Here is a 14,475-nt window from a genome sequence, read left to right as displayed (position 1 = left end):
ATGCTCGCCATTTCAGCCGTGGGGGCGTTATAATCCCACTATTCGTTGGTAAAAGAGTAGCCCAAAAGTCGGCGGTGGGCGGTGATGACTAGCTGCCTTCCCTCTAGTCTTACACTGCAAAATTAGGGACGGCTAGCGTTTATAGCTCTCGTGTAGCTTTGCACGAAATTCAAACCAAACACTCATATCACGAGCCGAGTACCTTAACCACCTGGCCATGTCAGGCCTTTTAGCGTTATACGTCCACAGACTTTCCGTTGTGTCACTGGAGGAGCCTTAAGAAACATGCAGTTGAAAATAATTATGGTGGCTGCTTAGAAGTGCTCGTTCAACATAGTATTAAAGGACAACAATAGAGCTTTTGTACCATCTAGGCCTCTTTATCCACTAAATTAATCTAAAGAGTAAAAAACAAAATAAAACCTAAAACCAACTCTTATAATTAAAACAGATGCCAAACTTTTTTGATCGATAGTTCAAGTTTTAATGTTCCTGAAGCTAGAGTTTTAAAGGTATTTCAAGCCAATTTTGCTCGAACTTCTTTATGCTCGTAGGAGGATATTTTAAACTGGTGCATTGTTTTGCTACTATAGGTGGCTTTATAGTCGTTACAAGAATATTTGTTATCAATCCATGAAATGAGTGGAATTTGTAGTCTGTTCGTGTCTTGAATTTGAAAAGAAGATTTGAATTATTATTATTTATGAGTAATAGATATTGATCGTTTTCTAAATGTTAGTATAATCATATCAGGATGTTGTACTTCTGTAAAATAATAACAAGAAAGTTGAAATACTATATTTGTTGGCCCGGCATGGCCAGATGGGTTAAGGCGTGCGACTCGTAATCTGAGGGTCGCGAGTTCGCATCCCAATCACACCAAACATGCTCTCCTTTTCAGCCCCGTGGGGGCGTTATAATGTTACGGTCAATCCCACTATTCATTGGTAAAAGAGTAGCGTTGGCGGTGGTTAGTGATAACTAGCTGCCTTCTCTCTAGTCTTATACTGCTAAATTAGGGACGGCTAGCGCAGATAGCTCTCGAGTAGCTTTGCGCGAAATTAAAAACAAACTATATTTGTTTGTTTTTAGAATTTTCCAAAAAAAAAATACAAAGGATAAAATTATTTTGGAGAATGTCTTGAAAATAGTAACTTCAGTTTTGTTTGTTTGTTTGTTTTGTAATTTCGCACAAAGCTACTCGAGGGCTATCTGTGCTAGCCGTCCCTAATTTAGCAGTGTAAGACTAGAGGGAAGGCAGCTAGTCATCACCACCCACCGCCAACTCTTGGGCTACTCTTTACCAACGAATAGTGGGATTGACCGTAACATTATACACCCCACTGCTGGGAGGGCGAACATGTTTAGCGCGACGCGGGCGCGAATCCGCGACCCTCGAATTACGAGTCGCACGCCTTACGCGCTAGGCCATGCCGAGCCAGTAACTTCAGAGTGGATTGAGTTAAATGTGTGTTGTAACTCTGTTAAGGAGATTTGGTATCAAATTGAGTCGGAACAATTACCGTGTAAAGTTATTAGAATGAATGTTTAGATTTATGAAAGTTCCATTTAGATAAATAGATACAATAAAGTAAATTCAAAGGAAAACATTTTCTATTACCCCCAATTCCGTAAACAAATCTGAGACATGTGTGTTTAGAGTTTAAAATGTACTGTGCGAATTTTCTTATAACAAAGCCACATCGGGCTATCTGCCGATTTCACCGAAAGGAATCAAACCCTTGATTGTAGGGTTTTAAATATGTAGACTTACCGCTGTACCAGAGTGGGACTTAAAATGTACATAAAATGTACATCATTCTCATTACTGAGAAAAATTGACTGCATCTTCCTTCTGGCAAAGAGATGTTTTAAATCTGTATTTTATTAAATAACTTCTTTTTTATTGATTTTTTTTATTTTTAGCAATGTAAGCAGCTGGCTCTGAGTGAAAGTTAATATTACTTGATATATTTAATTTAAAATCACATGATATCAATCTACAAATATAAAAACTGAAATATTAAATATACTTATCATTATTGACTTTATATTAATAATTTATTTATATATATTTTTTTAATATTTGGTTGTGTAAATTTATTTCCTTTGTTATTGATACCACTAGATGTCGAGACAATCTAGCTTTTATTTCGCTTTGTAATGGCATCTGCTGTTGTTCCTCAATTACCTGTAGGAGGTTTTTCCTTTGATAATTGTAAAAGGTGAAGTAATTCCTCTAGTTTTTAAACTTTTATGTTATGATGTCAGACATAGTATTTTTAATTTTCAATATTGTTTAAAATACCTTACCTTTAAACAACGTAGTACGAAATGTTTTTATAATGCTGTATTTAATGTATTACTAATGCTATGAGTATTAGGCCTATTTTTAATATATACAATATTTAAATAATTAAAAATACTCTTATATTAATGACAGCATTACTGTCACAGTTAGTACTGGATATTAATATTACTTATATGATATGGAAGTTATACCTTGTTGGGTGGTGTTAATGAAGCGGATAAAAGTTATCGTTTGACGTTTTCTCTTACTTCATGACAGATTGCAATATGTTATATAACATAAGTATTATTGGTACTAAAACTTAAGAATTTCAAATATACAAGCTACAGTATTGGCAGATTATGAATGTAACCATAAGTTTAGAAACAGCAAATAATATGTAATTATACTAAGCGTTAAGTAATGGAAGTGTACCACTAAAACTATAATTACTACTTTGATGAAAATCAATTTAGTGTTGTTATTGCATGTTATGTAATACAGTATAAAAAAAACAACAAGGGACCTGTTGGTCCATCTAGGTCATCACATCTATTAAACTAAACATAAAACAGTTAAAGTCAGCCCTTATCATTTAAATATTACCAATCCTTCCTTTAATTGCATCTACCACGTGAACGTAATCCATTCCAAAAGCAAACCACCCTTTTAGAAAAATAAAACTGTCTTAGCTGAAGATGACTCTAGTACTGTTAATTTATATTTGTGTCCTCTAGTTCTACCATTCATACCATTGAGTACAAAAAAAAAATCAACAACACTTGATTGTTTAACAATCTGAAACACCTCATTTGAATTGTCATTTGAAAAAAAAATCTTCAGGAATGATAACTTGCCCTTGTGTGGCAACTTTTCCATTGCAGGTATCATCCTAGCAGTCTTCATCTGAACTCTCCAACAAATCAATGTTCTTCCTAGAGTAAGGAAGCCCAGACTGAGCACAATTAGTATTGTAAGGCACTGTTGTGTTGTTACTGTTGGAGAAACAAAATAGGATTTTAGATTATAACTACAGGGCTGTCAAGTATGGAGATGAAAAGGTTTGGTTAGGCCTTGATTGGAGTAGGGTGTTCAGTTGCATAGGGTTCAGGGGAGGGCTGCTAAGTTTAATTCTGGGATGGAAGAACTGTCATATGATACTAGCTAAGGTCCTTAAAATAATTTTCTCTTAAGGAAATAATATTTGAAGGATGTGGTAGGATTAAGGGAATGTGGATTATAAATTGGAATGGCTTAAGTTGTTTATAAATTAAGCACTTGAACAGTTACTTGTTATCTAATACTTGTAATAGTACCGTGAGTAACTTGTTAATCACCTAATAGGTACAATCTTTGACACCTCATGTGCTTCCACTTGTTAGCAGTAGAATGATAGGTTGACTTAACCATTCATAAAATGAAATGGTCTTGTGATGTAACTTTGTTAAACAGAAAAACCTAATGCTTTTTTGATAAGTGTAAACTTTACAAGTCTTTCATAGAAAGAAATATGTATTCATGTGATCTTTAGGTGGTTTTTATGAGAGGGACAAAAAGTAGAAATTATCCTTCCATGTCTTCGTTTCATAAATTCTATAAAATGCATAGATATAAGTAATTGAATCCAATATCACTCTTTTTGTTAAGAAAAGAAGTTATTGAATAGAAATATAATAATTTATTATACTTGTGAAAAGACATTACTGGTAATGGTTAACAGTAATAATTAGTATAACAGGCCTAATACTAACATCTCATGGTAAGTATAATTATTTTGCTTCTGGTTGAAAATTAATCTTTGCTGCAATTTGATTTAATAAGGAAGACTTCAAATATATGATGAAGCCTTTGTTGTAAGTTGCTCTATGTATCAGTCATTCAGACTGTACCAATGTTGTGGAACCATTACATTTCAAATTTGCTCAGCATATTTTTTGTGTTGTCTGTAAGTTAAATTTATTTTCAGACCTTCATAAATTTTATAAATTTATAAACTTTGTTGTTTTATCCTTTGAAACTTACACTATCTTTTCGTACTTCAGTCATTATGCTTTGAACACATAACATTGCCAGTGACCATTTTTTAAGTAAAAAATATTGGTGAGCTTTTAACACTATTTGTTTTACAGTATATAAAATACACTGCTAGCCAAAATCTTAAGGTCAATGAACATGGAGGAAAAATATGCATTTTGTATTGTTAGACTCAATCACTTATTTGAGTAGAGTTTCGAAAGATGAAAATAAGAAAAGGGAAAATAAAATTAAAAAACATTTTTAGTATTTAATAGGGAAAGTGTGAACACTGTGAAATTAGTCTAAATACTACCTGGTCAAAAGTTCAAGACCATATTGAAACGAAGCATTAATTGGTAACCACGTAATGAAATTTAGTCATTTGTGTTCAAGCATTAGCTTAGTCAACATCTCTCAGTGACATTTTCTGTGTTACATTGGGTAACATGGCAAATGCTAAAAAGTTGACAGAGTTTGAATGTGGCAGAATTGTCGAGCTGCAAAAGTAAGGTCTCTCTCAACGTGCCATCACTGGTGAGATTGGGCGTAGTAAAACTGCTGTTGCAAATTTCTTAAAAGACTGAGGAATACGGAATGAGAATTTCAAGAGGTTGGCCCAAGACAATTTCACCAGCATTGAGCAGGAGAATTCGATGGGTTGTCCAGCAAGATACCAGCTGATCGTCGAACCAGATTAAGGCCCTTATGTATGCAGAATGCAGCTCAAGAACAATAAGATGGCATCTACGAGAGAAAGGATTCAAAAACCGTAAACTCCTTCAAAGGCCACACCATGAAACAGTTGAGTTAAACTTTGCTGAGGAGCCCCAAACATGGAACGTAGAAAAGTGAACGAAGGTTTTGTTCTCTGATGAGAAGAAATTTAACCTGGATGGTCCAGATGGCTTCCAACATTAATGGCACGATAAGGATATCCCACCGGAGACATTTTCTACATGACACAGTGGAGGAGGTTCCATCATGATCTAGGGTGCTTTCTCCTTCCATGGAACAATGGAGCTTCAGGTTATACAGGGGCATCAAACAGCAGCTGGCTACATTGGCATGTTGGAGAGAGCATCCTTATTGACTGAAGGCCCTCGCTTGTGTGGAAATGACTGGATCTTCATGGCGAATAATGTGATTCTTTTGGACTATCCAGCGTGTTCACCTAATCTGAACCCCATTGAGAATGTTTGGGGGAGGATGGCAAGGGAAGTCTGTAGAAATGGATGCCAATTCCAAATAGTGCATGATCTTCATGAAGCCATCTTCACCACTTGAAATAACATTCCAGCCAGCCTTCTGCAAATGCTTATATTGACTGTGCCAAAGCAGATGTTTGAAGTTATTTGCAGTGATGGCTGTGCAACTCACTACTGAGACCTCTTTTTGGGCATTTCTTACCCTGTTTAGGACTTCTTTTTGGTATGGTTTTAAACTTAACTAGCTAGTATTTCGGCTAATTTCACAGTGTTTACGTTTTCCCTATTAAATGCTAAAAAAGGTTTAGTTTTCTTATTTTCATCTTTTGGAGCTCTACTCAAATGGTTAAGTCTAAAAATGCAAAATTCATATTTTTTCTTTGTTTATTGGCCTTAAGATTTTGGCCAGCAGTGTATATAAGCAAAACATTTCATGTTAAAAATGAATAATTGTGCAATGACATTGTCGTGGCATCATGAAGTTGCTACTTGCACTCGTTAGTTTAACCCAGTACAGTTTTTGCTGCAGTCACTGGTATCACTCTTGATGTCTTTAAACTGGTCTCTTGTGTTTCTGAAACAGACTGACAAACCTTTGGTTTGATCACCTTCAGATCAACACTAGAAGAATTGAAGAGAGGGCTTAGTGCTATAAAAAAAAAAAAGCAGGGCTAGTTATAGGCAGATGGAGTTTTGATCAAAGGTATGGGATGGACCAAGGAGTACTTTGTTGTTTTTCAAATGTTATGTTACTTTTTAATCTTATAAATTAATATTTAAGTGTGAAACTTGTAATGATTATAACAAAAGGAAGATAATTTGTATTTGAGTGTGATATTAAAGTGTAGTAAGGAAAGTGAAATGTTTATTATTCAATTAAAATGTGCACATTACCATACAGAATTGGGAAAATTGTTCAAAAGTAAACCTTAAGCATATGTTGATGATAAGAGATGTACTGTGGAACTCCATTTATCCATACATTTCATGGATCAAAGGCTCATAAATAAATGAGATGTCACTGCTTGCGGTTAAATGGTGATATAAACCAAAAAATCATTTATTGCAGACATTTATAAATACAGAATAATGTCTTAAAAACTATTTTAACCTTTAACCTTATAGTGATTGGTCATGGATTAAAGGCCATGTCACTGCATTTGTTGACTTGCATTCAAAATTTTATTGGACTACTATTTTATGAATCATTATTGATAAGTTTGGTATCAAATTGCAGATTTAATTCGAACTTTAATATTATATATTAGTTAATTTCTTAATTCAAAAGTAAATATTAAAAGAACACTCTTCAATATTGGATTTTGTGTGTCACTTCGTATGTTGAATGCAGCACCGCTTCAGATTAGATGTTTATGATGTCAATACTAAGTCTATAGTTTTGTACAAATTAGGAACATGAGTTGTCAATTTTGGCAAGCTAGAATATAAAATAAGAACCTTGTACGTCTTAATTTTGCTGAGATATGGCTTATGCACAGAATCAAACAGTGTCCCCTTCACTTCTTTACATTTTTGAAAAGTCCTTTATATACACTTAATATAATACATATGATGTGAATAACCAATCAACAGCTGAGAATGCTCCTTAGAGGTTTTCTAAACCATTTTAATATGTTAGAAGCCATTTAATTCTTTTGAACCAAGATTTCAAGGAGGTAGGTTCTGTTTTTAATGTACTTCAAATGTCATATGTTTAGACCTAAATACAGCTTAGTTACTAAGCTTGATAAATCTTAGAGGAATTCTGTGGTATTGATATAGTAATTTGTGGTTTTTTTTTGTTACTTAACTATATACCCATAAAACCTACAAAAATATTTTTTCATATCCTCCTTGTGTAAAATTTTAAAAGGCTTAGCAACCTATGACCAGCAGCAGCTCAAGTACAAAAGTCATAACTAGAAGAGATAATTGTCTGATTTACTTCTTTAGTTACTGCTCTATATTTTAAGGAAAATTTAATGTATTTCTATACAGTGATAATCTGTATGCCTATATAATGCAATTGAAATGTGATTGTATATTATAAAATACTAGTCTACTAAAATACAGCTGAGACAGGGTTACTTTGTAAAAACTAAAGGTCGGTTTTATATTATTGAATACAATACCATGATTGCACATATGCCGCATCAATGCAAGTTATGTAACATTAATCAGGCAGGACTGATATATAACATTGTGAGACTTAAGCTATTTAGAACAAACATTTGTATTTTTGTGTTATAATCTGCCAACAGTATTCATTATGAGATGCTGTGCCATTTATCTTCTGCCTCCCTTTGTATTCTGGTTGTTTTCCCCTAGATTTGTTAGGACATCTTTCTTGATGTTTGACATAAGGTTGTTATATTACATTTTTAAAGCCTGAGAAGGATCCCAAGATTCTAACAAACTATTGACTTATTGCTTTGATGAGCTGTGTGAAGTCTTGGAGAGGATGTTCTATGCTCATATTATTTGGTTTGTAGAATAACACAGCCTCCTCTCCTCCACCATGTGTGGATTCTGATGGGAGCATTCTACTATGGTCTACCTGATTTGACTTGAAACATCAATCAGGGAAGCCTTTCTCAAGAGAAACATTTAGTTTCTGTCTTCTTCAATCTTGAGAAGGTTTATTTGTAAAAAGTAACAGCAGCTCTTTTTTTTTGCTTTCAGAAATGCCTTCTTAGCATCCAAAAAATATCCACTCCCTAATGCTAAAAAGACAGGAACTACTATAGTTGGAATCACTTATAAGGTAAGTATTGAGTATGTTTTTGTGTGAAATGTGTATATTATTGTATGAAAATTGTGTGGTAATGTAAGTGAATACTCCAGAACTTTGCAAATGAGAATTAGTAATAAAATACAAAAGGTTATGCACCAGAAATATGAGATTGTCAAAACGTGTTTGCCGAAACTGAGTAATTATTATTAGATTTCAGAGTCCTTTGTGGAAACCACTATTTGAAGAAGACAAATTAAAATATCCAGGAATATCCCAGAAGTTGGTTTTGTGAAAATAACTAGACATGCTAATAAATAACCTTTACAAAGAAAGGAAATTAATATGAGTACACCTGATTACCTTACTTTTTTTATTTATATAATATTCAAATTTGCACTAGCACCAAAATGTATAGAAAGGAAGTCATGGTTTAACAGTTTGTATGAAACATTGTCAGACTTAAGCTACTTCAACTAAACATTTGTATTTTAGTATCATAATTTGTACTCATTCTAGCCAGAAAAAGCATAATTTATATTTATTTCCCAATTTTTTTTGTGATGGTTACGAGGTTGGTCAAGTGACAGACCCTACATAGTGTGTAGAAAATGACATAAAATATAGCTTTAGTGAAAATAAACATTTGATATGTATTTAGGAGGTTTAGAGGTTATGCAAATAATATTTGACTGTACTAAATATTTTGAAGATATAAATGTGTGTCAAAAGTTATAGTGCAAATACTTAACATGTGCAAATGTGTAGATGAACTTGTGTGTTTTATACCGAACCTGAAGTAAAAGGGTTAAAGACTGAATATTTATCCATCTTTAAGTATGATTGAGGTGTTGTGAAACTTTATAAAGATTACCTGACAGCAATTATCAGAAAGAAAATTCACAGATTTAGTAGATGTTTTTCCATTTAAGTAGCTTTTTTTTTTTTTTTTTAATATTAAATCTGTAATCAGGACTGATGTTTTTACTTACAGGATGGGATTATTTTGGGAGCTGATACAAGAGCTACTGAGGATACTATTGTTTCAGACAAGAACTGTTCCAAGATTCATTACCTAGCACCTAACATGTAGTAAGTGTTCTATAGATGAAATACGTTTTGTTAGATATTTGTGTATGTGCACTTGTTTTCTTTACGGGTGATAATCTGCTGGAAGTTGTAGTACACTTTAGTATTATCGTAACTGTTAAACCTTCACATTGTAGTGAAATGCTGAATATAATCTTTTTAAAGTATTGTCTGAATAAGTTGGTAGAAACGTTTCAAATGTGTACAGTCTTCTTTTATTGGATGTTAAATGTGGGTAGACGTGATTAAAACGCCAGTTATTGGTTTCTTTTCTGGAGTTGTGTAGTGGTTCTGCATGATTATGATATCTGACATTAAACCAAAGTATAGTGGATATGTAACACTGGATTAAAACATTTGACACTAAGCCAAAGTATAGTGGATATGTAACACTGAATTAAAATATTTGACACTAAGCCAAAGTATAGTGGATATGTAACTCGAGATTAAGATATGTGACACTAAGCCAAAGTATAGTAGATATGTAACACTAGATTAAAATATTTGACATTAAGCCAAAGTATAGTAGATCTGCAACATGAAGTTTTGATGGTCATGACAGTTGTATCTTTCCTTATTTGGCCCAGAATGGCCAGGTGGTTAGGGCACTTGACTCGTCATCTGAGGGTTGCAGTTTGAATCCCCATCACAGCAAGCATGCTCACCCTTTCAGCCATGGCAGCATTATAATGTTATGTTAAATGCTACTATTCATTGGTAAAAGAGTAGTCCAAGATTTCACTGTGGGTGGTGATGACTAGCTGATTTTCCTCTAGTTTTACACTGCTAAATTAGGAACAGCTAGCACAGATAGTCCTCATGTAGTTTTGTACAAAATTTGAAACAGACCAAACCAATTTTTCCTCAGTAGGTTTTATGCACTAAATAACATTGGAAGGTACCATTAATTAGTTTGTTTTTCACTGATAAATGCTTAAATGTCAGCTTAACTTCAATTATATGCATTTCTCTTCCTGAACAACATGATTTTGTGATATTTCAGTTGTTGTGGTGCTGGTACAGCTGCTGACACAGAAATGACAACAAAGTTAATTAGCTCACAGCTGGAACTGCATCGACTCAACACTGGACGTGTCGTTCCTGTATGTACAGCAAATCGACTCCTTAAACAGATGCTGTTTAGGTATGTAATAAAATAGGTAATTTTTGTTAAAAGTGATGTTCTTAAATCTTTTAAATTAAGTTTTCTACTTTTTTTGGGATTAAATGAATTATTATTAGTAATTCTTTTCTCTGCCAGGCTGTTTTTTTTTTCTTGTGGATATAGATTTAAATACATGGAAATAAAACAAACATACTAACTCAGTATTTTAAAATGTTTAATTACAATACTGTATTTTAAATTTTTCCACCGAAATTTTCATTTTTTGTAACGTCTACACAACTTTTTAAGCTATTTTTGTTGTTACCTTTTGTCATAGGTACCAAGGTTACATTGGAGCAGCCCTTGTTCTAGGAGGGGTTGATACTAAAGGATCCAGTCTCTATTGTATTTACCCTCATGGATCAACAGACAAACTTCCTTATGTTACCATGGGTTCAGGATCTCTAGCTGCTATGGCTGTTTTTGAAAGAGGCTGGAAAGCAAATATGGAGGTATATTTTTTCATACAAGTACATATTAAACATTAAATTACCATGTTTCTCTCATACTGTTCACTTTTGGCAGGGTTTACATCATATTGTATCATGTTGAGTAATGTTATATTTTCACTTGTTATGGTATTCTGTGAAGAACTAACCCAAACGTTGTGTGAAAATAGCTCATTTTGTTGTAGTAAAATTCGTAGCTAGTATCACTAGTAATTAGTGTCATTAATTGTGATACTGGCAGTATTTTTATTTGTGTGTTTTCTGTGGCTCATGTTATTAGGGAGCATGTAAACAAGACAGTCATGAATCCATAAGAAATTTTATGCATAAATAGTTTGTGAAAATCTTCAAATTCTGATGGTGGGTTTGTAGTATTGGCTTTAAAAAAAAGTCATGAGTGAGAAAATACGTATTTTATGGTCCCTGTTGCTTGTTAAGGTTAGAACATGACATGTATACTCACTGTTTCACAGCTAGAAGAAGGCAAAGTCTTAGTGAGGGATGCCATTGCAGCTGGTATATTAAATGATCTTGGATCTGGAAGTAATGTGGACTTGTGTGTGATCACCAAGGAAGGAGCCACACATTTACGTCCCCATGAAAATATTGGCATTAAAGGAGAGAAGTGAGCACTTAGTATTTTTGATACATTTGGTCTACTTCAAATAACATCTTTGTAGTCATAACTGTGAAAAGAGAATCAAATTCTATGTACTTAAAAACATCAAGTTAACATGGGAGTTCATTATGTTTTGTAATAATAACAGAATAAAGTAGAAAATCCTGATTATTTCAGTATTATATAGTACAGATTTATTAATTTTAAAACTGAAGTTGTTACAATATATTTTGGTTTAACAGTGACTGACCTCGTGAGCTTCTAAATGTGTTTGCCAACTTCAGATAATTTATTTTCATATACTTATTACTAACATTAAATTATTCTTTCTCTTACAGACAAGGGTCTTATCGCTACAAAAGAGGTACCACAGCAGTGCTTAAAGCTGATATTATACCTCTAGATGTCACGGATGTGTTAATCAAACCTGTAGAAGTGGAACCCATGGACACCTCTGGTTGATATCAACATTTTGGCTACATTGCTCCAATTATTCTTAGCAGTTGTTTTCCTCTGATTTCTTTAAACAATCAGTTGTAGTATTGGGTGGGTTGGATGTTTCCATATTTCACGTCTTTTATTGACACCAGAAAATGTAACTTGTTTCAAAATCAATAAATAAATATCGCTTATCACCTGAATAAACTGTATATTAACAGTTAGCTAGCTTGTAGAAAATAATTTGTATCTTTAAGATTGCATGTAGGTTGAAACAAAAGTAACTTGCCCCAAATTTGTGAGAAGTAATCTTTAAGTTAAACTGTTATACATTGAAAAGTAACTGCTGAATATTTAATTAATTATAAAAAGGTGTGTTAATTGTTATCAGGAAAATTAGATTAATCATTAAAATTTCAATATTATATTTTAATACTGAATAAAATCTTTGAGACAAGTTACTCGTGGTTCATCCTATACAGTGTTATCTAAATTAAAATTACCAGTTGTTCAGTGAAGTAATATTTAAGAGTCTATGGAACAGTTTTAATAATTTGATTTACAAATGATGTTGCACTTTGGTGTAATTGTTGAAAACTTTTGTGAAAGATAATTTTGAGGTATCGATCTCAAAAACTCAGTGACTGTACAACATATTTCAGATTTGTGAGCACTATTTTTCTGCATACATTAATTTTATTTATGATAGTAGGAAGTTTCCAAACGAATTTCAATAGATAGTTGCTTCTTATTAGCTCTTGTTTTATGATGTAAAATATGTGTTGGCTAACAACTTGTAGGGCTGTGTAACAGTATGATTTAAACATTTTATAATGAAAGCTCTTTAAACGTTTTTATAATATTCACTACTGGTATGGTACACATCACTAGCTGGTACACGAAAGTAACGTAGTATCAGATCTGCCTCTCTAGCTTTAGTGTCACTCCTTGGGAGACCTGGTGGTTAGGGCACCCAACTTACAATCCCTGAGTTGGGGGTTTGAAACCCTGTCCAACTAAACATTCTCCTGTCTTTTAGCTATGGGGGCTATTATATGTCATGGTCAATCCTAGTATTCAGTGGTAAAATGGTTGGTGGTGAGTGGTGATGACTAGCTTCCTTCGTATATTCTGTTACTGCTAAATTAGAGATGGCTATGACAGATAACCCTTATATGGCTTAGGCTGAAATTCGAAAACAAACTGCTTCCTGGTGGTCCGAAGAGAACATACCATGTTTGGTAACTATCCTCTGTCCATTAGTTTGCTACAACATCCAAACACTAGTAACATAAATTGGAGTAGAATAATTTATTTTCTATATAAAATACACAGATGACCCTAACAGTAATTAGTAGGATGTTGTTTGTGCAGTTCATATAATTCAGTTAAGATTTTGTTATTGGCAAAAATCATAAACCTATAAGCTCTTTGGTGCATAAGTGGTTCACAAAAATATTGTATTAAAATACGTCATGGGGCTTATAAATAATTCAAGGGTTAAGTAACTGTTTGGGCAAAGCTAAGGTCATTTTATCAAGAATAGTGAACATTTCTTGAATATGAAATGTCAATCTATTATTACTGTTTCATTCAGATGTTATTAGAAACTTACTAGAAAAGACGCTAAAATATATCATTATGTGTATACATTAATGTGAAAGATAAGCTGGATGTTTCTTTCAAGTCAGTAGATGGCGGTGCTGTAGCCACAATTAAAAATTTTACCAGTTTCGTTTGTGTACCATCATTAAAACAAATACACACACACACACACAAAGTTCGATGTTTTTAATCCGTAGTGGTTTGTTTAGTTGTTTTTGAACTCTGTTCTTTTATTATTTATTTAAATCTAACCCTGTCTGTATAATAGCGGCAAAAGTCATTAATTTTATCGTTTATTGGTAAATAAATGATAAAATATTTAAATGCTTTAATAATTTTTGTTTCAAAATTATTGCGGAATTACCTTGCTATATCATGAAAAAACTATAAAGCTTTATTTTCAAAGCACAGATGTATGATCGTTTTATATCTTGGATTACCATGTGTGTGTAAAAATGACTGTAGTCATGTGATTTACATTTTCTTTATTTAAAACGAACAAAAATTTTGAGAAACACCGTATTAATAAATCCTGAGGCCCGGTCGTTAAGGCACTCGACTCGTAATTCGAGGGTCGCAGGTTCGAATCCCCGTCGCACCAAACATGCTCTACCTTTCAGCCGTGGGGTGGCATAATGTGACGGTGAATCCCACTATTCGTTGGTAGAAGAGTTGGCGGTGGATGGTAATGATTAACTGCCTCCCCTCTAGTCTTATACTGGTAACTTAGGGACAGCTAGTGCAGATATCCCTCGTGTAGCTTTACGCGAATTTCAAAAACTCGCAATAAATTCTGTTAAATATACTCGAGATTCATAAACTAAACCGTTAGTTTCGGAATACATGGTTGCTACTCTTATTAGCCCAG

General features: G+C 33.4%; 1 protein-coding gene across 1 annotated transcript; it reads left to right on the top strand.

The window, feature by feature from the left end:
• Window positions 1-2,087: 2,087 nt before the first annotated feature.
• Window positions 2,088-13,736, top strand: Prosbeta2 (Proteasome beta2 subunit). The gene is made up of 7 exons (XM_076487213.1): window positions 2,088-2,225; window positions 8,194-8,275; window positions 9,237-9,334; window positions 10,335-10,475; window positions 10,774-10,948; window positions 11,419-11,570; window positions 11,903-13,736. Exons 1-7 carry the CDS (start codon window positions 2,164-2,166, stop codon window positions 12,024-12,026), a joined length of 834 nt encoding a protein of 277 aa, XP_076343328.1. The 5' UTR covers window positions 2,088-2,163; the 3' UTR covers window positions 12,027-13,736.
• The last annotated feature ends 739 nt before the right edge of the window (window positions 13,737-14,475 follow it).

The sequence above is a fragment of the Tachypleus tridentatus genome, chromosome 2 (assembly GCF_004210375.1).
Source record: "Tachypleus tridentatus isolate NWPU-2018 chromosome 2, ASM421037v1, whole genome shotgun sequence".
NCBI lineage: Eukaryota > Metazoa > Arthropoda > Merostomata > Xiphosura > Limulidae > Tachypleus > Tachypleus tridentatus.
This window is presented reverse-complemented; position numbering and strand designations above follow the sequence as displayed.